Consider the following 26,333-nt stretch of genomic DNA (forward strand, 5'->3'; position numbering starts at 1 on the left):
AACCTACGTCATATATTATGCATCTTTATTCAGTGGCATATGAGATATAATTAATGTATATTTAGTATTGATTAATTTAACCAGTAAAGTCTATTAAAAGTCTGTTGAGACAGCTGATTCCAGAACTGCAGAATCATATGATGCTTATTAGGAAGTAAAGCCTACTGTAAGCATGTTTAGGATTTCAACCTAATAGTACCAAATGATACAAACAAACAACTCCATTTTGAAGCTGTAGTCTAATGGTATGCAACTCCACAAGTAACACTTCATTTATTTTTATTTTGAGTTCTGAATTACAGTATTTTCCCTACCTAGTACCAGCATATCTACAACAGCCAACCTATCATGAATTTGGCTGGCTCTCAACCTCCACCCCCACCTCCATTTCTTTCATCCTCAATTATGGTGGGCTTCAACTGTGCAGGAGAGGTTGACACAGCAGACCACAGCAGTATTCCACGTGTCCAAGAAGCATGCACTGAACTAACACGAGATATTTTGTTCCTCCCACTCCCAGCCATCACTAGTTGTTGGATGAAGAGATGGAAAAATCTACTGTGTATTGTAGTCCAGCATTTGTACTAGCTTATAATGAGAAAAATTCTTAAACAGAATTCTTAGTTTTTATTCACATGCCCTTTCAAAATATTTTCAGTCTTTGGACTCACAAACTGCAGAACCGGACTGTCATGACATCAGTATTTCATTACACATAGTTTAATGAGGCACTGGTTGTGAATGGAGAACTTGCCATTTTAATTTGTGCTATCCCCTCTCCCCACTATTTTTTGTCATCCAGTTTGGAGATGTTGTCCATGAGAGCCAAAAGCAAACAATAGTCAATCAGTACAACTGATACTAACAACTAGGAACAGATGGTAAATATTTTCATATGGCAGATTTTGGGAAAACAGAGTGACATTAGGTCTTTGGAATCAGATTCCAAATCAGATTCCATCAGATTCCAGAGCCTGGAATCAGATTCATATCCCAAGCCCTCTAATATATTTTTTTGTGGGGGGAGGGGAGAGGACAACATAAATTACCCTCACTATTTTTCCCAAATATTGCAGTACCTAACAAATGCAGAATTTGAACTGGTCTACTAAAACTGTTTATTTCAAGTCATGATAGACTCATTTAAATTTAGGCAATTATTCCCAATGTTGGTTTTCTTGAAGCTACAAAAATATACACATTCATAGATAGATAGATAGATACACACAGACACAGACACACACACACACACACACACACACACACACACACACACACACACATATGCTACAGTTCAATAATCTGAAACATACTGGGGTTGTAAAAACAAAACAAAATGGAGCACAGCAACAGATTTTCTCATTCCAAATCATCCAAAGTGAAGCATTTGAACACAAGAAAGCATCATCAATCTACTAAAAAGGCAACCATATTATTAGTTTTTAAAAGACACTGTTTTCATATAATTATAGTGAAGTGGCATATCTAAAGGATATGTATCTAAGGGATTGTTTAGTACTTATTCCATATACAAGCTAAGTCCCAGTATGTGAAAAATGCATTAGCATATATTCTTTCCCTGTTAGAGGCACGTTTATTTCACTTTTCTTCCCCTTTGTTAAAATTTAGATTGTAAACTGTGTGGGACAGGGACCTGTACAGTGAGTGCCATGCATATCAATGGTGCACTATCAGTACTATTACAATGAAGAAGAGGTTTGAATACAAGAAGTAGACATTCTTACCTGTAATCAATGTCCTTTTAGATCTGCTGTATTGGGTATCTTTTGTGAAACTGCATTTTCTTTTTCAGAACCCAGTTTCCAGAAAAATCCATTCAACTAGGCCTGGTTTAGGGAAACAAGGCAATGTTAGGACTTTGAAGTTGGTTGAGTGTAGCTTTGGAACATACCAATAGAAAAACTGAAGACAGTGGAATAGTTACTAATGCTGTTGTCAGGATTATAACTACTTGCGAAATAAAAAGTAACTAACTCTTTAGAACCTCACCTACTGTAGCTCTTTAGATTCCAACAGTTATTAATCTTTGACTGCTTATATATGGCAGCTGTGAAGACAATCTCTTTGGGCTGTGTTCCCTAGTTCCTCTGGCAACCAGGTCATGAGCACAGCCCAACACTCTCTTTTAATCTAATTCCTTACATCTGTGAAGGAAGATAAACCTGTTCATTGTAGATGCCACATGGAAACAACTTTAAATTGCACCACCTAATGATTGCTTCCACATGGTCATCTATTGGCATCAAGCATGTAATAATTCATTGCTTTAGTTGGGATTATTTTGTCCATTATACTCTGCAAAATGCAAGAAGCAACAACAACATTAATAATGTCAACAAGTCCTTACTCTAGATGAATTAAGATTAACATATGAAATAGTGAAGCCACTGCAGGAAGATTTGTGTATTTGTGTGCATGTGGCAGCCACTCCTTTGAGTAGTGAAATTAAATGTCAATGCAGCTCACTATCTCCTGGATATTTAAATGTAGGATAAGTTTGGGAAGTTGCGCCACACCACATGTATATAAATGTTTCAGAACTTTAAATACAATTAATAAAATACCCGGTTATAGCTTTGTCACCACAGTTACTGCTTCAGCTGGTAGAATCCAGGTGATTCTGCTTATTGTGCTGCACTCAAGCCATTTATCAACCTGAAGCCCATTTATTACAATTGTCTTTCTGCTTTCCTGAAGAAACCTACCGTATTTTTCGCTCTATAACACGCACCAGACCATAGCACGCACGTAGTTTTTAGAGGAGGAAAACAAGAAAAAATATATTCTAAACGAAATAGTGGATATATGATTTTTGTGATTGTCTGTGGCCACAGACATGTGATCTGACAGTGAGTTTGAAGTAGCCCAATGCAAAAATCCTGAGGATCCATGTGGATCCATGCTTTGTAACCACGGAGGAGGGAAGGAAGGGGAACCATGGATCCTCTGCTCACGATTGCAGCAGATCCCCACCACCCGCAGGCATTCGCTCCATAACACGCACAGACATTTCCCCTTACTTTCTAGGAGGAAAAAAGTGAGTGTTATGGTGCAAAAAATACGGTAGTTTGGAGTAACCTGTTTCCTTTCCTTGCAAGATAAGCCCTCTTCTTCCCACCCTGAAATGGCACCCCTGCAAAGGAGGAGTTATATACACTCTGAGGGGAGAATTATCAGGGTTAGAGCTAGAGTTGGGTGTGAGGAAAGAGAAGTAACTAAGACTGAGGGAGCTAGTGAGATGAGATTGCAAGGGGGAAAGATTTTAAAAAGACATAAATGCCCACTAGCATCCAGTAAATATTCAGTGCCAGCTCCCTTTGTTCAAACTGCAAAATGATTTCAGTAGTCTGAGGTCACCTACAGTTCACCTACATCAAGCCATTGGAAATATACCTTAATGCTTTACAGCCTGAGTTGTGGGGAGGAATTAGTTTGGGATTCGCACAAGGACAAGGCCGCATCAGTGTTGACAAACAGTATACAGTACTTTGGAGAGAGAAAAGGGAGATCTCAAAATAATTACTTAGCAAGCAGGCCTCTCAGAGATGAGGAAATATCTTGCAGAGTTCAGGCTTAACTAGGCCTCAGCTAGAATTCATTACTGTTTTTTTTTAACTATACTACAAGGCCTTCTCTTTATATGGGGCGCGCTTGTGTATTTTCTTTTGTTTACCCTGAACACTTCTGTTTGCTACTATTTGGTTAAATAAATTGTATTTCTCCAATACAATCTGTGACCCGTTTAAGAAATGACAGCCCCATCTAGGTTAAGAGGGTGGGGGAAGAAGGGGGCCCCATTTGTTTATTTGTTTTCTATATCCCCCTTTATCTAAACATCACAGGGCAACTGAGAGAGCTTGTTAGTTATTTAGCCTATTAGTAGGGAAGTGGAAGACCTATCTCATACCCAGGGTGTGGGTGGATGTGGCATTGAGAAGGCTGTGCCTTGAGAGAGCAATGGCCGTCATTGCAAAAGTGCCACAGTTCCTGCTGAGGAGAAGTGGCTGTGGAAAAGCCCAGTTGCTGAAGTTACTACACCCGGAAGGACTGCCAGCATTATGGTGTGGGCCCCTTTCACCAACATGTCACCAAAGTCACTGTTACTCGGAAGGAAGTCTGTGCCCCCAGGATCACTGAGGAACAAACTTTGTGGACAAACATTTTCAATTCCTCTCCATGCCTTCACTAAGGCACTTTGCTGACTGAGGTGTAGGAAAAGATGCCAAAAGATGACCAGACTAACAGGTGCTGTGTTCTACGTGCAGTACAAAACCTGACAAAGCTGGCAACAGTTGTCACTGTTATTTATTTTATATTCTGCCCATCCTCCCGAAGGAGCCCAGGGCAGCATACCAAGCACTTAGAAAACATTACAAAAGAAAACTAAAAATAGTTTATGAACATTCTATTAAAGAAGTTAAAAATATACTCCCATCAGCAATCTCAGGGTTACCTGGATGTCTTTCAGCCATCAAATGGCAGGGTCAATTGGGATTTTTTAAATAAAAAATTATCCTGCAAATCAGTAATGAGAGATACTCCTCACTTAGAAAGGCAGTCTGCAAATGCGGAACCACCCCTGACAAGCCCCTGTCACAGATCATTGTTAAACAGGCAGCTCCGTGTGGTAACAGTATCAACAAGGCCTCACCTACTAATTCTAGGATCCAAGATGGATGATACTAGGAAAAACACCTTTAGGTACTGGGTCCAAGCCATGTAGGATCTTATATGTTAGTACTAACACCTTGAATTGGGCCCACACTGACGGTCACTGTGTGCTTTCAAGCCTGATGTCAGATGGCTCCATAGGGCTGCCACGCTTACCAGTTTAGCAGCTGCATTCTACACTAGCTGGATTAAAGATTAAAGAAGAAAGGTATGTGTAAATTTCTGTCAAATACTCTGGGGAATGTCAGCTAGCTACCAAGTGATGCAAAATGAACACTGCTTGCTTGGCATCTTCTCATGCACCAGTGTTGGTCAATCCAGAGCCATTTCTGAGTATGGCAGGCATGTGTTTCACTGTGAAAAGCATCTTGCAAAGAGACAATAGGAGCTAAAATGTGGTAAAACATTTGAAACCCTACCAAATGATTTCCAGTTGCGATTTTTGGGATTAAAATACGCATTGTGTGGAATGCACTGCACTGGGTTTCATTTATCATCATAATTAGCGAAGAGGAAAATCCTTCTGGTGGTTAGACTGTAGTTATTGCAATGTTTTAATTTGGGGATAATTGGGTCAAACGACTGAGCCCTGAGCTCTTTGGATGGCCTTGAGCATGTCATTTCCTCTTAGCTTCAGTTGCTCAAATGTCTAGTGAAAATATTATCATATTTCTCAAGTTTCTTGTTAAGAGGATGGATGTAAATATTTCCTGAAACACACTTTGCACACTAAATGTTCATTTGGCATAATAAAATAATAAATAATTGTATTAATACTAACACGAACTATATAAGAAAAGGTACGCAATGTGTTTAGTTGTTCCTTTTCTTACTACTAGGCTTAAAAAACACAGGCTCAAGTGTTCAGAACTTTCTGTTTATTCTTGGAAATGCTGAATGATGTATTAGCTGGTGCAGTAATGGGTTTTAAAATCCTCTTTCTGCAAAAACAAATTGCACCCAGTTACATCATTAGCTTTTGCACTTAGATTTCTTTCAGAAATTGTGATATGAAGGTGTTTAAGCACCAAGAATTTTCTCAGGATTAGAGCTTCCTGTACCACCCTCCCACAAACCAGGCACCCCACTGCCATTGGTTAGGGTCAAATACCACAGGCTCTGCATTCAGAGTAATTCTGTGCCATTTGAGAAAGCAAGAGCCAAAGGTAAGTTTTCTGTTTCTTTCTTTATTGATTAGCAAACTGGATTTTTATATATATAAAAAAGCAGAAACTATTTTTAAGCAATGCATTTTAATATTTTGAGAAGAATTAGAATTATAAAAATGTACCTTATGTTATTTTTATATGGCTATTTCTTAGTAGCTTCCTGTGAGAGAGTAATACATTATTGGCATAAAAATATTTGACAGCTCTTGTAGATGCCAGTGTAATTACAGTATGTTCCAATATTTTGCTTATACTCTAAAAGGTGTACAGAGACACACAGATTTCACAAGCAGTTTTTAGTGGACCAAGCAGATTTACAGGTGTGTGTGTGTGTGTATACAACACATATACAGAGACATATATATAGTATATGAGAGAGATTGGTGTGGTTTTATTTCTTTAGATGTGGTCTTCAACAGCCAAATATGCTCCAAAATACGCTCCAAAATACTAGATTATAATTTTTTATTTGTAAATGTAATCTAAATTATATAATAAAACAATAAAATAGTAATATGATATAATAGCCTCTTTTGCCAGTCCAAACTCTTATTCTTCCAGTAAAACAAAACAGTATGTTCAGTGGGTAGTGTGATGGTTTTGCATCTGGAAGACATGGGTTCAGATCTCTCTCCAGTCATGTGTTCAAGACACAGTCTCTCGGTTTCAGCATTACATTTGCACATTTAGATAATCAGAGACTTACTTCAGAGCTCCTTGTGAGAATGTCAACAACAAAAAATCAACTACCGGTACTTTGCAAATTAGACGTTCTAGACAATATGAGCAGTAGTAAAAACAGTACAAGTTACAATATGAACAAATCAACACACTGTTTGGAATTATAAATAAACAGAAAAAATAACCAAATTAGACTGTCCTTATACTATTTATTACAAAAATTTCCAAATAAGTTCATTGACATATAAGAGGTTCCTAAGTTATCAGCATAATAGCATATCTGTAAGGCAACTCTTTAGACAAACATTTAACACTGTAAATAAATCAGTTCTGAAAAGTGCAATACAGTTAACCCTTGGTTATAGGCAAAGAGAGTCTGCCAGCTGTAGGTTATGTCTTCTAGGTAGCTAAAAAAACTGGAAAGTGTATAAGAGAAAAATGAGTGCCTTGTGCTATTCACCATTCCCATTGGAATTTCATGCCTCCATGTGTAAACCTGCTTCACAAAGGCCTTCTTTCAAGGGGCTTAATATCAGTTTGTTTCAGTCTAGGGAACCTCAAAAGACAAATTGTCTCATGAATTTCTAATATCATACACTGTGTGCTTTAAGCACAGCTTCTAAATGTGTAAAAAGTCATGTGCTGCTTTCTCAGTTTAAATACAGTGTGTGCATGTGTGTGTGTGTATTCACACTTTCCCCATATAAATCCCTCAATGTATGTGAATGATACAATGAAGATTGGAAATTGGATGGGGGAGGGGTATTTAAAATTTGATGTGCAATGCTTTAAAATAATAAGAGAAGACTGTTAATGTTCAGACCACATGGCTCCTATCCAACTAAAGCTATTTGTGCTTGGCACAAGTTAGTTGCAACTAACAAAGCACATTGATTCCAGTTTGGCTTAAGGGTGACTAACTAGTTGGGCAGTGGCCAGCACTGTAAACAAAATTCAAACCAGTGTTCCAGATCTACTTTAGATTTCAATAAAACAATATTGAACAATATAGTTATAACCTAGTCCAATCCACTATGCTGAGAGTGCAGAGGCTCTGTGAGTTCAAAATCCAGTTTCATGGGCTGCATTCACATTGCCACCAGAACCTGCATGCAGCCCATTGGAAAAACATGTGCATGAACCTGGAGTCACTCATTGCAGAACCAGGAAGGATATACTAGATGAGTTATTGTGCAGCATAGAGTTTAGGCAGCATACTTCTAGCCCAGAATCCCGTGGCCTGAGCCCACGCTTATGAATAGAATAGTCCCATTTGAGCCATATCGGGGTCTGGCTTTATCCCATAACCAAACTGTATCTATTTAGGTATATGTGCTGGACTCCTAGCTGTCAGGGGAGCACCTGATGCTATAGGGTAGCAGTCCCTTACAGGAGACCACAACACTAAAATACAATCCAAAGTATTGAAAGAAGCTGAGCGGGAAGTGGGGAGAGCAGGCCTAGAGTATCCTCTGATTTCTGGATCCAGGTGATCACTCTTCCTAATGTATTCAACCTGCTCTGTACAACCACCCCACTAAGAGTCTCAACCCCTCCTCACAAAATGGGATACTCACCTACAGGCTGCAACCAACATAGAGATGGAGCACAGCTATGCACCTGTGATGTCCACTGACCGCAAAGGAGACAATATGAATCCCATCAGGACTTCTTACTCATGGAGCCAAAGTTTATCTCTTTTAGAGTAGTGTTTAATTGGGAATGTTGCCCTTATACATCCAGTTGTACAAGTATGTATATTGTTTACTTGACAAATAATTCCAATTATATATGCTGAAGTAGAATGTCTAAATAGAATAAGTATCATTTGAAAATGTTTCTCTCTGAAGTGTTGCACTCTCCTGATTTCCATCATGGCTCACGTGACCAATTACTGTGTATACACACATCGAATTATTTGTAAAACTCCTTAGCTCATCACATTTCTAGTTTCATTTCAATAACCTATGTATTATATTTCATATGATATTTGCATTTATATTTTTAATAATCGCGTATATGCTCTCTTCCTTTAGGAGACTGAAGAATGAAGGCCATTGCAAATATTTTCATGCATTTTTTTCTCTTTGATGCTGTTTTGGCTGGTCCTACAAGGAGTCCTGTAACTTACGACTCTGAAACATATGATGTTGGTTTGGAAGATCTGGATAGCCTATATGACTATGATGAAAATCTGTCTGTTGATCAGGCACAGGTAATTCTAAATTGTGGGGTTTATTTTGCTCTTATGTATTATATTGTACAATTGTTAATAGTGATAACAAACACATTTTTATATTAGGTGGGTTGGGGAGAAGAAATGAGTTACATTGACAGGTACTTGTATTTCCTGTTTAATGGACTCAGTTTACAATTCAGATCACAGTCAGCAATTTGTGTGTTTCTGCAGGAAATAGGTACATATTGGTGGATCTCATTAGGGAATCACTGAGTGATGGCATGCTAAAATAGAATAAAGCAAACATCCATTATCTCACCTGTTTGTACCATGGCCTGTTGGCATCACCTAATCTGTTGATATACCATCATGTCTTTTGATAACACACTAGAACAGCTGGTGCTTGAGCCCATCTCATGTTCTTGTGGATCACTTGGGGTATAGCCAGGAGCTGATAATACATTAATATTGGGAATCTGAGGTGAGATACCCATGTAGCGGAAGTTGTCCCCAGTTCTGGTCACCATGCAGAGGCGCCTTAAGGTCCAAAACAGTTTACTGCTGCAGAAGATAAAGCTTCAGTAATACAGTTCCAGATGTTCATATATACATACAGCTTGTAGGCTTTGCAGCTACAGATAGATATATACAAGTTCAAAGTATTTCTGTTGCTCCAGTTTCAAGGCATAACACAGACTCCAATTCACAGACAGACTCAAAGACTGACTCTGACACATAGACCCAAGATCCCGGCAATGCTGAACTGACATGCCTTAATCACTTATATAGACAGCACTGGGCCATTGCCATAGCAACTGCCTTGGTTGACCTTGTACCTATTGGCTTATGATTCTGTCTGAAATGTCAATAGTGACCAGGCCTGGAAGGAAAAAATAGACAATTTTTTAGAGGTAGTTGAAAATGTTTTGATATTCATGTGAGAATTTTGTTTTACATTTGCTTTCAGAATAGTCTCTGTGTGTGAAGTTAAGCAACTGGAATCTGACTGATAGAAGAATGCTAAGAGAAGCAATTTCTGACAGTTTAGGGCAATAAACATTATATTATGTTGGGCATCTTAGGGACGAAAGTCTGGCTATATTACACAAGGAAATATAGGAAAGTAAAACCAGTGTTTTCTTCACATTGTGAGGAAAGTGTATTTCTTTTTGTGATTTATAGCCAAGATAGAAGTCTAGGATTTTTGCCATGGTGTCAGTGGGAGGTCTTCTTCCCACACTGGAATTCTTTTTACAAATTCATACAAATGGTATAAAACTTTTAAGAATGCATGCCTGGAATTTTATGTAAATGCTCTGAGTTATGTATCTTCTTAGATAGAATATGTTGTTGCCATCCTCCAGGTGCTAAGGAAAGTGGACAGTTTGTGCAGATTTTGAACTGTAGGATGATGAATTTGGCTCTTGACATCTCCCTTTGTACATTGCTGTCTCTTGTATCACTGTGATCCTTCCAGGTAGGAAGGTGGAAGATCTAAACAGAAGTCTGGGTTCACTTTAATTGTCCTATTGCCATAGTTAAGAAGAATACTAGAGTGGAAAGTTCTGGAAGTTTACCAATCTGCAGATGAGGTGGTATATTGGCTTTCGTTTCTTCTTTAGCTTCCAAGTTCTAGGAACTTGGCTCCTTTTAAAATATTTCATCCTAAGGGGGCTTATTGTTCAGGAGAGAATTGAGGAAAAGAAAGATGCCATTCAAGTAGATAATTTATGTGTCTGCTGCCAAGCAGAGACAACAGGAAAAAGGAAATGTTAAAAGAAAATAAACATAAGAACAAGGAAGGGATGGTTAGGTCCAGCAGGAGAAAGAGACTAGAAAGGGAGTGCAATTTGAGGAGTAATCTGTACTTATTTTCATTTTTGAGCTGAGCCTCAAAATGTTCCTCAAGCTTCTGAAATATAGTATTTATATTTTTCTTTGGGGGTTAGCGTATCAGTCTCTTTTGAGAAACGTGTCCATGTTTGCCTGTAGCTGTTGAAAGATTCCCATGTCTATAAAAATCTTAAAGTGGAAACATTTTTATTAGCTCTGATTCAAACTCCAGAGCTGAATAAGTAAGCTGAGCTACCTGCCTGAAAATGAAGATGTATGGGAATTCCCTTTCAAATGCTTGAACCAACCCTAGAATAGCAGAAGAGGGAATTGTAGTTCTAGGCAGGAGTGTAAGTCTGAAAACAAGACAAGTCATATAAGACATAACAGAGCAATGTAAGACATCCTCCTTCACACAGGTGGGGAAAGGGGTGTTTCTATTTGCAGTCCACATTTAATAAGATGCAAATTGCACTTACTGACACATGTATTATTGTGACACATGTACTATACTCAACTCATGTTGTACTCTTATGATAGTATTTATTTATCACATTTATATACTACCCATATAACTAAGTTGTTTGCAGCATCTTATGTATAAGATGTATAATGCATTTTTATTATACAATCCAAAGTTTAAAACAATAAAACCAGCAGTAGAGAAACTATCTAAAAGCCAGCATAAACAGAGCAGCATAAATGCAAACCACCATAAAACCAGCCAGGGCGAAGAACTTGGTGCAGTTATTTAAAAGTGCCAAACAAATATGCCTATTATAAAGGTGTGATAAAATAAAATTAAAAAGGCTTCACCTTTTCCTTTTTACTGTTCCTTGCGCCATTCTTGGCAAAAGTCATCCCACAGGGCAACAAAGACATTTTCCATTCCAAAACTAGGCCTGAAACCCAACTCAATTAGAGAAAACCCAACTCAAATAGAAAATCAGCGTTATCCATGAGATCTAGAACTACTTAGCAATCGCCCAGTAAAATACCATACTTAGGAAGGGGATATTTGTGACCATCTTGGACCTGTTAATAGGTCTAGGCTCGTTGTTTGTTTTTCAAGACAATCTAATTAACATCTCTTTTAAAGTGCCTGGGACTGTTTCTTCTTGCAATGAGGAATTCATAGCCTACTGGATCCAGATAGACATTTGATATAATACGGCAAGATATGCAAGGGTCAAGCACATGTGATTGGAAGTAGGGAAGTCAGTCTTCCCTACTAAAGTTTAAGTGCCAGTAAAATAGGACATTTAACATAGACTCAGGTAGCATTTTCCATTACTTTCATAGAAGTAATCCTTAGCATAATGTGATAAAATTAAAAAGCAAGGATATCAAGAGAAGCATCCAAGAGAAAATTGCTAAGCAGCAAAAGTAAGGGAATGACTACCCCTCCTTTAGAATCCTTGAAATTAAATTTGAACTAGGGCAATGGACCAGCGGGGGGGGGGGGGTGTCAAAGTCTCTTAGATGGTACATGTTTAAATTATTTAAAAAGAATGAAAATTCCTGTGTAATCATTCTGATTAAAAGGCATACTTAAACATGATGATTTTCTCTTCCTTGAAAATTTTCAAGACTAAATAATAGCAGAAGGGAGTAAAGCTAAAAAGCTGACATAATGAGAGAAAAATGTTTTCAGCTGTGATGGTATAAGAGATTGATTGTAGCAGGGGGGAAATGAAAGAGAATCAGCATACACAACTCCTATCAGCCTTGACAAAAATACTACATGGTGATCCTACATGCATGTATACAGGCTGGGAAGCAATTGACTATAGCTTCCCAGGTCATGTTACACTATGTGGACAATCACGTCAAAAAGGATGCTTAGAATTGTGGGTTGGTTTTTAAATAATGCATTAGAAAATGCCAAATTGGTAATATCATGTATTTGTACACATCTGTCAACAGTGCAAAAGTTCATTTACTTTCCATGGTTCAACGACTGCTGAAGGTTTTTATCAGAGGAAGGAGATTAGGATGCAGCTCATTTTCAGGAAGATAGGTGTGCAGAAATCAGTGGATCCTCATGGGAGGATTATGCTCCTCCTGCTGCTACTTCTGTCTTGTTCAAAAATAGGCTCTGACACCTTCTCCCTCTGTTGGGGTTGAGAGGAGATAAGAGCAGGGTAAGAGGAGAAGGATCAAAGACCTTAAATTCTTTGGGGGGGTTAGGTCAGGTCTTACTCAGATGTAGCAAAGGAGCTTTGTTTACAGCACTTCTAGCAGCAGTTTTCTGAGCTCAAAGATTATAGGTGATTGCCTCACCTGTTTTACAAACAGAGTTTGAGTTGAAAGAGAAAATAATGTCATCGTGAGCTACTTGGGTTGGGACTAAGTGAAGATCTTTTGATCAGCTGGTTTTGATACAAAATCATTGGGAACTAGTTTACTTTGCTTTTTGGGGGGAAGATGCAGATCCAAATAACTACTTGGGCTTCTGTTGCTAAAGTTAATGGTTAAATAATGATTGCCGAAGGGAGAAAAATTAGCATTCATATCCATCAGCTATGGAGGCCAATATGCAGTTAAGTTCACATATACTGTATAGTGTAGGTCATGTAAACAAGGGTGTGTGTTTTCCCTGAATAATTTTCATTTTCCACAGGTATTACATTAACACAGAATTTTCTGAGGGTTTCAGGACTTTAGGTGGCTTGGGGATTTTGCCAGGGTAAGCCAATGGGCACTTAATAGAAACCACTCAGGAAACCATTTTAAAATTTCATTCCTGTTTACCACAGAAAACACAGTAGCAGACTGCTTTGGAAGAAACTGTAGAATATATGCTTAGCTTAGGAAAACTGAATGGAAAGTGCATAAGATGGACATTGAAAGGTTTTTAGAATGTATTTAATACTTTATTTCCCCCCGTTATACCATTCACAGTATGCAATTTGACTTTGAAGAAACATGTACTACTGCATATCTGAGAATCCCCATACTCATGCTTATGTAGCCCAAACCACACTACTTGTGGACAAAAGAGAGGTATTGCTAGACTCAGGGTAAACTGAAGGTATGAGAAATTTTTAGAGGAAAATATCCTAAAGGGGCAGAGACTCCCCAAAGAGTTCCATAATAGCCCAATTACATTGAATTGGGTTCAGTGAGAGAAAAACATGACAACTGGATGGAAAGGAGGACTAGAATGGAGTGACTGAGAAAGGAGGACAAATAAACATGTTTGTGGTAGGAGGAATCAGCTCCTTGTACAGATACGTAGGTCACTTCCTAGGTTAGGCTGAGAAGCTATATTTAAATACCAACAGAGACGGAAGAGAGACACGGCCATATACATGAATGGGGAAATAAGAGAATTCATTGGAGCTGAAATGATGTACATGTGTATCCCCCCGCAACCGGGCCCCTCCAAATAAATTCTAGACAGCCCAACGGGTACTGACTAAAGGCTGGGCAAACAAGGGGGAGTGGAAACAGTGTTTGTGTTAGCAGATTTAGGTGTCTGGAACCCTGAACACAACCACTTCACAATGCAACATTTTGTTGCAGGCCGCCACTTAGACATTCTAGGTAAGAGTAGCAATGTTGCCTTCTTGACAAGCATAAACGGCACCCAATCAAAAGTTTAAAAAGATCCCTAAAGGCATTTCAATTACTTCCGTTTTAATTGAGAATCCGTAAGATCATAACGAGGTCAAACTTACAAGGAAGTGTTTAAGTCCCATTGATTTCAGTAGAAAAGTCTTTATGGGGATGTCTTATTTCTTCAAAGATACAGTTCAGATACATTGCTTGTTCCTACTGTTTCTGTTCACATGAACTAAGTGTCTTGATGTCATGCTGTTCATGAGACCTTTTAATGGGAGACTGTATTATTAATTTTATTAAATTATATACTACTGATATATGAAAATTGCTTCTGTGAAGCAAACCTCTTTTTACTTTTTACTCCCTTCATATATGACATATAATTTCCACTGTATATTTATTTGGAGGGAGAAAATGCTTTCTTAGAACAGCAGAGGAAATAAACAAAGAGGGGGAAAGTAATACATCACACGGACTATTCCTCTGCCCCATCACAATCTCACATTTCTGATTTTTCAAGTGTTGCCAAAAACAAACATTTGGAAGATAAAAAACTATTTTCTGCATTATTGAACCTAGCAACATCTTTGTCTTGTTAAGCTCTTGTTTGAGCTGTCAGATATGTAAAAGACAGAATGGTGCATGGCTTAGGATAAAACTAATGAGAAGCAGATTTCCCTTGTAACCTCCAGGTCACATGTTCTCATTGTGTGAAATGGCATAGTAGCATATTGATCAGTGCTTTAAATCACCTGTCATTGGATTGATGCCCAAAAGACAAAGCCAGAACGATCACTTTATTGACAGTCTTGTGAAGCTTAAGATTTAGCAGTCAGGAAACACATCTTTGATTCTCGTTTTTTGGAATGCCTTCTGCAGTGTTTAACTTTGGAAGAGTCATGTCAGAAATGTGAGCATCCCAGTTCATTCTAGATGGAGTAAATGCAAGTTTTTGCCCAAGGCACAGCCACATAGAGGGTGAATATATGAAGGATTCATGAGGAGTGTGAAACTACATCCTTGAGTCATTATCCCTTATGTTCCATTTTCTGGTTTCTTCAGCTGAATCTGTCTGTTGAGAGATCGTATTGCCTCCTGCCTTTCAGATCAGGACTTGTTTGCTTTCAGATTTTTGTGAATTTGCACCATTACACCAATGCACATGGCTGTACACCTAGCAAATTTTGATTTCTTTAGTTATGAAAAGAAATACAGTGGTACCTCGGATTAAGTACTTAATTCGTTCCGTAGGTCCGTACTTAACCTGAAACTGTTCTTAACCTGAAGCACCACTTTAGCTAATGGGGCCTCCTGCTGCTGCCATGCCACCGGAGCACGATTTCTGTTCTCAACCTGAAGCAAAGTTCTTAACCTGAAGCACTATTTCTGGGTTAGTGGAATATGTAATCTGAAGCGTATGTAACCCGAGGTACCACTGTATATGCATGTGGTATTGTGAGAGGGAAAGCATGTGGAACAAAGAGCCATTGTGGAAAGAAGTGAGAGGAACAGGCAGAAAGAAAGCAGAATAAGGTGAGAAATGAAAGTGTGTTGGTGTGCGTGCACACATTTAAGTTGGCATCCCTTATACCAGCATTACTTTCTAATGTTAACATTTTTTTCAGAATACTAGTGGAATCCTTGTCATTCATCTCTCTTCCAGACCAAGCCAAGTCCCCCGAGTTGTTGCTGCCATAAAGTGATATTTCAGAAACAGAAAAGATCATAAGAGCTACAAAAGCTTTTATCTAAATGTAGATCTTTAAATAGCCATAGTGATAAAATTAGTAACCACAAATTGAAGCTTCAGTTCTGTGTGTACCTACCTGGGAAGCTGAAAACAGTGAGATTTATCATTATATATAAATAAATAAATAAATAATTTATTGCTTATAACCTGTCAGTCTGACCGGGTTGCCCCAGTCACCATAGGCAGCTTCCAACATAATAAAAGCACAGCATTAACATGCATACTGTTACACTGTAAGAGATATAGCTTCCTAAATGTAAAAACACTTCTTTAAGCTCGTCAGTCTCTATTGTATTTTCTAAACATGCTGCAATTACTATTAAAGAATCATTTTAGAAAAGATGATATTCTCTGATATGGCCTTGATCAAAAGTAAATTGCTCATCATGTCTGCTGCTTCAAGTGGATAAGCTGCCATATTTTTACATGGCATATGTTAGCACTTTTGCATAATGCTCCTGCTGGGTCAAGATGTCTGGAATGTGTGCCTCCCTCTAGACTTCCTCCATGAAGAAAACATCTGCCTTGATTTCCTGTGTTCTTTTGGTCTTCTTTTGATTTGTCCCAAAGTCCATTCTTGTCTAAGCTGTCTCCTTTTCAAAATGACAGATGGGAACAATGTGTTTTAGAGACACGCATATGATAACAGTCTTTATCCTTGTCACCCTGCCTAGAGGGACAAGAACATATATCTCATCTCATCAAGATACCGATATCCCGAAAACACTTTCTTAGCTTCATAGTCACAAAAGAAGGCATTGATGGTGGCAGTTCCTGTTCTCTGCAAAGAAGAGGAATTCCAGGTTATCTATTGAAGGGGGAGGTGGGGTGACTTTGGCCTCTTTGCTCCCTGTTCAAGGTTCCTTGAAGGTGTACCATTTTATGTGGATGCTATTGGATACTTGCAATGTGGAATTGTAGCTTCTGTTGCATGGTGTGTTCTCTCTTTTATCTCAACATCCCTTCCCTAATCACTGCAACTTGAGTGACCTTAGGTTTAATCACAGTGAATTATTTTCTATCAGTCAAAACATGAGATACACACACACACACACACACACACACATGAGATACACAAACACACAGACACCCCTCCTTACCTCTCAAGCTCTGTCAGCTTAGTTTTGATTCTTAGAAAGGAGAGGAGAGGAGGAAAGTTTATGTGTTTAACTTCTTGAAAGAAATAGACCTCAGGAAAAACTTGGAAGCTTAGTAGGCCCCTGATCTTCCTCGTTAATAACGTGATCTGGTCAGGAACATGGAATCATGACTGGAACAACCCCAATTCACCTTATTCAGCATGCACACAGAACTTACGCAGATCCCTAAAATATTTTTTATCAATTCATCCAAAGACCACATGGCAGTTCACAACATAAAAATATAACATTAGAACACAGACTACATAACAAAGCAATAAAAAACAAACCAATAAGCAGCCTCCCACAAACATATTTAAAGGGCCATGTAATGTTGATCAGCCAAAGGCCTGGTAACAGAGTAATGTTTTCTCCCAACACCTGAAGATATGTAATAAAGGTGCCAGGCAAGCTTCCCTGGGCAGAGCATTCCACTAATGTGGAGCCACCACAGAAAAGATCTTTTTTTTGTGGTGCCATCTTCAGGCCCTCTCATGGAGGAAGCACACGAAGAAGGACCTCAGATGATGATTACAGGGTCAGGGTTGGTTCATATGGGGAGAGGCGGTTTAGGTCCTTTAAAAAAAAAAAAACTTTCTTATTCAAAATTAAAACAAAACATTATCCAGAAACATATCATCCTTATTTTCCCCCTTTTTCCCTCCCTCCCCCCACGGAACCCACCCCCCCCACCCCCCGACTTCTTCCCTCATTTCCAGTCTTTGATTTCTCTAAAAATGCTGTTTTCTGCATGTTACACGGTTGTATAGATCCTCAAACTATTTCGGTAATAATTATCAATAAAAAGTTTGTGAATGTTTACGCAAAACCAGCCAAGGAGTCCAGTTCGCTTTGTTGCGTCTTCAAATACTTTGTAAAGGGTTCCCATTCATCTTTAAAGTTGCAGTTATCCTTGTCCCATAGCTTGTATTTCAGTTTTGCCAGTTCTGCATAGTCCATCAATTTTTCTTGCCATGATTCTTTAGTTGGGGTTTCTTCAGTCTTCCATCCTTGTGCTATTAAAACTCTCGCGGCCGTTGTCGCATACATGAGAGGCGGTCTAGGTTCTTAACCAAGTTCTTTGTATTTGCAGCTTTGCAAGCACTGTTTTGGTTCTTTGCTGAAATTCTGAACAATGGTTGTCCCCATAAACAGACATGGAAAATGTTCATTCAGACAGTTGGGGGGGATTAAAAAACAACAACCCAGCAAATGATTTATTAACTCAGTCCTTCACTCAATTTATTTCAGTATATTGAGAATACAGAAAGTTTTACAATTCCATTAAAAAAAACAGCCCACCAACAACCATTTGGATTTTATTTTATTTTTGCAATATGTTACTAATTTATAGAATCTGTTGCCAGCTTTCTCCAGAGAAAACAATCTAGCATGTATGAGAAATAAAGCTTCACTGAAAAGAAAAATTAAAGTGAATTTTAAAGAAGAGTGGGTTAATGTACGATTTTATAAATTTGTAGAGTTATGGAACAGAAAATATGCTGATATTGTTGTGTTCCAGGGAGTATGTGCCATCTACTGGTAAAATAGGATGCTGAAACTACTATTTCCAATCTGTGTTGGATACTTACTACGTAAACCAAAGAACTATTCTAAGTCTCCCAAAAATGTAGGTATACAAACTGGGATGCTTTTGTCAGAAACCACACATTTAATCTTGTAGGGTGGCCTCTGCCCAATATCTTAAGGTATCAAGTTTCATGAAAATTGCAGGTTATCTGCCAATTTGGGTTGCAAAGATACATTGGTTTTTAAGTATGTGAACCTAGAGTGGTTGGTAACAGCAGCAAGATGGTGAATGATAGATCCTGCTGTAAAAAGTACTAATTTGTATGTGATATGGATATTTCACATTTCCTCTGAGCTAGCAGAAAAAGTCTTCCCATCACACATTCTGCCTGCATTTAGTGCATAATGCTTTCTTACTGACACATTCTTGCTCCAACCACACCAGAAACTCCCAGGCCTTTAATATAAGTCCAGGTAACTTGAATATACGGCAAATTATAATAAAAATTGACATTGCATACCGATACCACATTACTGCTTTAATATGTGTGTGTCTCCTAGGTAGAGATTGGAACAGTAGTACCATCTGTAACTCGAGAGATTTATTTACCTTCTCCACTGCCAGAAGAACCCGAAGAAGAAGCATCCACACCTAAGCTTATTGATGGCTCTTCACCTCATGGACCAGGAGTTCTTGGTCCCCATACACATGAAGGTTTGTAAGAGAGAGTTGAGGGACATGATTTTGGCTTTCTGCTTTGTCTAGATTTGGGCCTATAATTCCACACAAGCTAAGGAGCCTTTTCATCAGGGAATATGTAATGCAGTTTTCTATACGGGTTTGCAGTATGCAGACTTGCCTCCTTACCATCTAGACTTCTTAAATTGTCTAGTGAGTGTGTGGACATTCAAGAGTGACAGATAAATTGGGCAATCTAATCTGTTTTCTTCCAGTTTTGAAAAGCAAATTGCTGATTTTGTGTTATTCTGCCAGTTATGGTAGAAGCTGAGCTGAGTTGAGCCAAGCCAAGCAGTGAGATGTCAGTTGCTAAAGAAAAGAAAATAACTAAAGCCTCCTCCCCAGAACACAACATTGATCCCTCCTATAAGTCAAACAAGCCTTAAAGCTTGGTTGTATGTTAATTAAAATAATGTCACTAAATTTTAGGTTAATTAGTATAATTATACTAGTACTTCCTCCCTGGGCAATGTGGTTGAGAGTGTGGTGGCTAAATAGCTGCAGGGACAGGGTGAGCTCCATTGCTCTGTCCCTGCTCCTGCCAATCTATCAGTTCGAAAGCACATAAAAGTGCAAGTAGATAAATAGATACCGCTCCGGCGGGAAGGTAAACGGTGTTTCCATGCGCTGCTCTAGTTCGCCAGAAGCAGCTTAGTCATGCTGGCCACATGACCCGGAAGCTGTATGCCGGCTTCCTTGGCCAATAAAGCGAGATGAGCGCCGCAACCCCAGAGTCGGCCACGACTGGACCTAACAGTCAGGGGTCCCTTTACCTTTTAGACCTGTAAGAAACGGATTCTAGTCTGGTTTCAGGCCCAGAACAATTTGGCCCTTTCCATGTAACCTCCTTAGTCCCACTCACATGACCTTATTGGTCCCCGCCTACATAACCTCCTTGACCACAGGTTGCCTCACACCAGGTTCAGGGGCGACCAGTCACTGCTCAGGAACAGTAAGGGAAAAGAGACTAGCAGAAGCAAGGGCAGAGGAGTAAATGGAGCTTTAGGTTTTGAGCAACCTGGGAGGTGTGAGGCCCTGAATTCCTTACTTCTGGAAAACACTCCAAATCCCACTAAAAAGAGTCCAGTAATGTTAACCAGTAATGTTAAATAATGCTTTCCAGTCTATCCTAAACACCCACATTAACAGCATTAGACATATAAAATGGCATCATTTTGCACCATTATGTTCTATTTTCTATAAATATTTGTGATGTTTCTCAATCCCACCTCCTTTTTCAGAAGGCAATAGGGAAATGCAGAGCTCTTCCCAATTACATCCACACACCTGTTAATGAAGCCCTTTCATAAATTGGTTTAAATGCTTTAGATCATTTTCTTATGTTCATTCAGCAGTAGTTTGATGTTTTATTTAATAATCTACAGCTTTCAAGCAGTTTTTCCTCAAGGGTTGGTTGAAGCCTTTCCTGATGTCATTGTTCTGCATGAAAGATGCTAATTAAAAACAATTCTAAGGAAATTGAGGTCTCATGGGGGGGGGGGAACCAATTTCCTCAAATATCAAAAAAGCATGCTGGTTACCAAACTAAATGTATGCAGGTTTATTAAGTTTTAAAGGGAAGACACAGATCCTGGAGGTAGAATATAAAATGAAGATATCATCCTGACTATGACTTGAGAAATCTAGTATGGACAAAATGCTCCATTATTCATGAGTATTTCCTATAAAACATTACAGATGTAGTGAGTCACTAGGATTATTCAAGCAGCAATTTTCATATCCAGACCAATCTAATAAACAAGGGAATCCACTTGATTTGATTACACTGAGTCTTTCAAAGTTGTTGGTTTTGAACAGCCACATTGCCTCCAATAATAAATCCACTTAATAACTTCTTGTGTGTTTGTTTCATTTAATTGTAAATTTACAAAAGCGTGGTTTGTAACTTAAAAAATAAATATTAAGGGCAAAAAATTGGAGCATTGATATTGTACACATGTTTGCATGTGCACCCAGTTGTGAATGGCGTAACACAAAGTGCATGAAATATTCAATATAACATTTCCCAATATCTGAAAAATATCACTATGCATTACTCCACAAATTGTGTAAATGTGGAACTTTTATCAAAAGGTGCATGACTGGTGATTATTCTGCTACACTAAGAGGAAAGTTATTCATGAGAACTCAGATACCTACACATGAGCCTGTAGGCTCTGTAGGATGGTATGGCTCTGTGTGAATTTGCAGCAGGTTAGATTTGACAGAAGTCATTCCATGTGTCTCTGAAAAAGGCTAATCTAAATTTTTACAAGTGTATAACTAAGTGAATGGTTTCTTGTTTCATGTTTTAGGCCTCCCAACTTGTCTTCTGTGTATGTGCCTAAGTACTTCTGTCTACTGTGATGATCGTGAACTCGAAGATCTTCCCCCCTTGCCGAAGGAAACCACACATTTCTACTCTCGCTATAACAGAATCAAAAGGGTCAACAGGGATGACTTTGCTAACCTAAGTATGGATGACTTTACTATTGGTTACTACACTTTATTTTATTGCACGCTATGCAAAGTACTTTCTCATACTGAAATATAAGTAGCATACATCTTCTGGACATAACATCATATTATGAACTATAATTTGGAACTATTTACATCCAAAGAATGGTGATTGTCTGTCCTCCCCACCCCCACCCCGGTGTTGGTCTTTAAAAGCAGGCAGAAATGCTGTAATTATTTTCCCTGCTTTGGTGTCCCTGACTAGGCAACTTAAAAAGGATTGACTTGACTTCAAATTTTATATCTGAAATTGATGAAGATGCCTTCAGGAAACTACCACAACTTCAGGAACTGATACTTCGAGATAACAAGATAAGGCAGCTTCCAGAATTACCACCAACTTTGATATTCATTGATATTAGTAACAACAGGCTTGGTCGCAAAGGAATCAAACAAGAAGCATTTAAAGTGAGTTCTGTATTTAACTGCTGACTAATTTGGAAAAAAAAATCCCTCTATTTGACTAATAAAAATAGTCATTATAAGAGCAGGAGGGAGTTCTCTCATAAAGTGATGTGAGATAGCTCTTCCAGTGCAAAACAACATAGTGGCAGAGGCTTAATTCCTAAGGTCAATGTAGAAAGGATCATGGATTAGGCACATATTATTTTCCTCTTATTTATTTTATTTTATTTTATTGTGCACTGCTTGATTGTAAAAAAGCTCCAAGCAGTTTGCAAATATAAAACGATAACATTATCAGTAAAAACAACCAAAACATTTTTTTAAAATCAAAATTTGCCACTAGCATGTATTTTTAAGCAACCTGTGCCATGCACATATACATCAAAACTGATACAGAAGCCATATTTTTGTACTCAAATTTAATACTCAAATGGAAAAAATACCTTGCACAAAGTCACTGTCAGAGTAAGGTGGCAGTTGTATGGCAGCATAGTATGATTCTGTCTTCTGTGCTCTGAGAACAACAGGGAAATTGTGCAGTGATAAAGAGAGAACTGCAGTGAGGTCAGGCTCAGTCTTATGGCCTGAAGTAGCCAGGCTTTGCAAACCTGAAAACAAGCAAATAAAACCACTAAGCCGAATATTCCACACAACATTCATTGAATCTCTAAAAAGAATCTATCTTGGTACAGATGTTTAAAATGATTGACTGCATTTAAGTGTCTATAGTCATGTGTGGCTCAGAATGAGAACAAAGAAATCACTTCTCTTTTTTTAAAAAAAATATTGTTTGTTTTCTTCAGGATATGTTTGACTTGCACCATCTTTACATCACTGATAACAACTTGGATCATATCCCACTTCCACTCCCTGAAAGCCTCCAGTCTCTTCATCTGCAGGTGGGCTAAAACAATCAATAAATTCTTTTGGATATAGTGTTTACTGGATAAGAAGTGTGCCAAATTTCATACAAATAGGTTCAGGGGCTTTCGTGCTAGGAAGAACTAAATATTATTTCCTCTTGTTAGAAGTTGGACCCATTGGTTACAAAGGTGCTCTCTCCCCCTCCGCATCCTCATGCTTTTCTTAAATTTGGAGACATAAATTACATATGCATACACAAAAAGTATCAGGTGTTATAACAATAATTGAACAACAAATCAACAACACCAGAACTGGCTTATGAATATAAAGAACAATTTCATTGGAATAAATATATACCCTCAAAAACCAACTAGACAATGAGGAAACTAAAGTGCAATGTGCATAACCAAGCCTGGAGATATTCATAAACATAGAATGTACCAGTGTCTCTCTCATTGCTGTACTGGTTTTGTATGCAATAAATATGTCATAACACAGCTGGAACAAATAGTCGTTCACTGGAAGCACAGCGCAATAAATTTAGGAGCGGTTGCCAGAAGGCGTTCTTCAAGTGGTTAGCTGGAAACGCAAAGCCAAATGATCAATTGAACCCAAATAGATGAGACCTGTTCTCCAGATATTATCCAGGTTTTGCAGCAAGCTTCATCAGTCCATGATGCTAATCACTCAACACGGTTCACTCAAGACAAAAGGTACTCACAGGCACAGCTTACATATGGTCTTGCAAAGCTGCTTCCCTCCACTCCCCATAGCATGGGGATCGTTGACAATGGTAAAATCATGTCCTCTGATAGCAAGCTAGACCTGTCAGTCACAACAGAGTTCCTCCTCTGTGGTCTCTCTAATCCTGATGTTCTCCCTTCTCCCATCCTCCCAACATAGTGGGTAAGCTTAGACACATTGGGCCACATCCAGGGCTTCAGCTTTCCTGACGCAACAGACATCAGTGTGTGCAGTATAGCTTCCTTTCCCCATCCTGTCACCCTCCAGCCTTCCCACAAAATCAGCTTGGAGGTGGGGAGGACACCCTCCAGAGCAGATTCTGGTATATGCAAGAGGTGGAGAGAAAATGGAGGTCCTATTGCACCTGGCATCTGAAGGGAGTGTGTTCCACAGGGAGGGCGCCACTACCGAGAAGGCCCTCTGCCTGGTTCCCTGTAACTTCGCTTCTCATGATGAGGGAACGGAACCAGCAGAAGACCCTCAGAGGATCTCACTGTCTGGGCTGAGCGATGGGGCTGGAGATGCTCCTTCAGATATACTGGACCGAAGCCATTTAGGGCTTTAAGGCATAGCTGTCAACGTTTTCCTTTTTTAAAGGGAAATTCCCTTATTCCGAATAGGATTCTTCGCAAGAAAAGGGAAAAGTTGATAGCTATGCTTTAAGGGTCAGTACCAACACTTTGAATTGTGCTCTGAAGTGTACTGGGAGCCAGGGAAGATCCTTTAGGACCGGTGTTATATGATCCCGGCCACTATTTCCAGTCACCAGTCTAGCTGACACATTTTGGATTAGTTGTATTTTCCAAGTCACCTTCAAACGTAGTCCCATGTAGAGCGCATTGCAATAGTCCAAGCAGGAGATAACCAGGGCATGCACCACTCTGGCGAGACAGTCTGTGGGCAGGTAGGGTCTCAGCCTGCATACCAGATGGGGCTGGTAGACAGCTGCCCTGGACACCAAATTGACTTGTGCCTCCACAGACAGTTGTGAGTCCAAAATGACTCCCAAGCTACGCACCTGGTTTTTCAGGGAGTCCCCCACATTCGCCCGCCCCTTGTCCCCCCAAAACAGTACTTCTGTCTTGTCATGATTGAACCTAAACCAGTCAGCTGCCATCCATCTGCCAGCTGCCTCCAGACACTCAGAGTTCCCTGCTCTTATTATTATTATTGATTCAATTTCTCATCTGACCTTCATCACAAAGTCCTAGGGCTTTGACTTGTGCCTCTTTGATATCCCACTTCACCTCTAAAAACCCCAAAATTCCTCTGAGGCACCCTGCTTGGCCCCAGGATCTATCCAAATCCAGTGCACGCTACTACTAATTATTAGGTTATTGTTGACAAACTGACATTTAAATTGGAATTTAAATACTGGCTTTAATAAATCTTTTGTTTTCTTTTTAGAACAACAATATACAAGAAATGCATGAAGATACTTTCTGCAAAATGAAGGATTATTCTTACATCCGCAAGTCTCTCGAAGACATCAGGCTAGATGGCAATCCCATTAATCTGAGCAAAACCCCTCATGCGTACATGTGTCTACCCCGTCTGCCTGTTGGGAGCCTTTTTTAGGCTTAGGCCATAACGAAAATGTCATGTAACATAATTTCTTTTGCAAGTATGCTTTCTAAAGCAAACTGCTTCAAAAGCTTGTGACAGTATGATATGGTTGCATTGGTGTAAAATAATAAGTAAACAGTTGCAGTCAGTAACGCACAGTGCTGAATACTAATTCATTCTCTATTAAAGTATACCATGCTTCCATATTGTAACCAGTGCATTGTAACCAGTGCAGAATAGCTGACATGATAACTATGATGAAGGGAGAAGGGAATGAATAAGTATTAGAGAAACTGAATATTAATGATGCATGGTTCATAATTTTATCCACATTAAAATTGTAATAGTAAAGCTATAAGAATTGTATATAAATAGAAAATGACCCATGCCACCTTGTTTTTAATCATATTCTATATGTAAAGCTTTTCCATAATTTTTTTCATAAAAATGTAACAAAATTCCTGTCTGGATGAAACGAAAGCTCCATATAGGCCAGCGTCCTACTTGCTCTAGAGGGCAGCTAGGTGCCAGATCAGGTTATTTTACTAAAACATTAATATTAATATTAAAAATAAATATACTCTCTTGTAAAATGTTGAACACTGCTTTGGACTAGAGAGGAAACATGGAAACCGTCCTTATACTGTATAAGTAAAAAAATGTACACCAAGTATGTGTATTGTCTTCACAGTAATTTTGTGCTAGATAATAGTGAAGAAATAAAATTCCCCGCTTCTCTACTAAGCTCACCAACCAACTCAAATCAACAGTAGAAGACTTTTGTGAAATGGTATATCTCAATAGTTCCTGACACTATGGAAATAAGTGCAGAGCAATACCAAGTGTATTGTAGAAATTTTACAGAATGTTTCTGTTCATATATATACCAAAGGGGAGAAAACATTCAAATATGAAGCACTACCTCCTAAGAAACTCTGTCCCCAACATTCAGTCAGTA

At 38.8% G+C, this 26,333-nt stretch overlaps 1 protein-coding gene and 1 long non-coding RNA gene across 14 annotated transcripts in view; one reads left to right on the top strand and one right to left on the bottom strand.

Annotated features, from left to right (window-relative positions):
* The window catches only part of LOC308457564, a 206,725-nt gene extending 202,697 nt beyond the window's left edge, over nucleotides 1-4,028 (bottom strand). For all 9 annotated transcript variants that reach the window (XR_013976980.1, XR_013976981.1, XR_013976982.1 and 6 more), the window contains exons 1-2: nucleotides 3,929-4,028; nucleotides 1,746-1,847 (exon numbers count right to left, since the gene is read on the bottom strand). This is a non-coding gene — a long non-coding RNA (uncharacterized lncRNA). The remainder of the gene's footprint in view (nucleotides 1-1,745; nucleotides 1,848-3,928) is intronic.
* Nucleotides 2,101-26,045, top strand: EPYC (epiphycan). 5 transcript variants are annotated; one of them, XM_080971514.1, is made up of 8 exons: nucleotides 4,168-4,266; nucleotides 5,682-5,858; nucleotides 8,579-8,757; nucleotides 19,102-19,255; nucleotides 21,595-21,753; nucleotides 22,002-22,204; nucleotides 23,005-23,100; nucleotides 25,217-26,045. In XM_080971514.1, the coding sequence occupies exons 3-8, from the start codon at nucleotides 8,590-8,592 to the stop codon at nucleotides 25,385-25,387; spliced, it is 951 nt and encodes a 316-aa protein (XP_080827640.1). In that variant the 5' UTR covers nucleotides 4,168-4,266; nucleotides 5,682-5,858; nucleotides 8,579-8,589; the 3' UTR covers nucleotides 25,388-26,045. The 5 variants fall into 5 exon arrangements, with proteins under 5 accessions (XP_080827643.1, XP_080827642.1, XP_080827640.1 ...); XM_080971517.1 differs by lacking the exons at nucleotides 4,168-4,266; nucleotides 5,682-5,858 and adding an exon at nucleotides 2,101-2,119; XM_080971516.1 differs by lacking the exon at nucleotides 5,682-5,858 and having other exon boundaries at nucleotides 4,136-4,266.
* Nucleotides 26,046-26,333: the final 288 nt, after the last annotated feature.

The sequence above is a fragment of the Podarcis pityusensis genome (assembly GCF_964106645.2).
Source record: "Podarcis pityusensis genome assembly, chromosome: 10".
Taxonomy (NCBI): domain Eukaryota; kingdom Metazoa; phylum Chordata; class Lepidosauria; order Squamata; family Lacertidae; genus Podarcis; species Podarcis pityusensis.

What these genes read in the sequence shown, in the direction of transcription:
- EPYC (XM_080971517.1), top strand. Translation starts at nt 8,590, where the DNA reads ATGAAGGCCATTGCAAATATTTTCATGCATTTTTTTCTCTTTGATGCT. An exon ending in GGATGACTTTGCTAACCTAA is followed by an intron (nt 21,754 to 22,001) that starts GTATGGATGACT and finishes GTCCCTGACTAG; the next exon opens with GCAACTTAAAAAGGATTGAC. An exon ending in TCAAACAAGAAGCATTTAAA is followed by an intron (nt 22,205 to 23,004) that starts GTGAGTTCTGTA and finishes TGTTTTCTTCAG; the next exon opens with GATATGTTTGACTTGCACCA.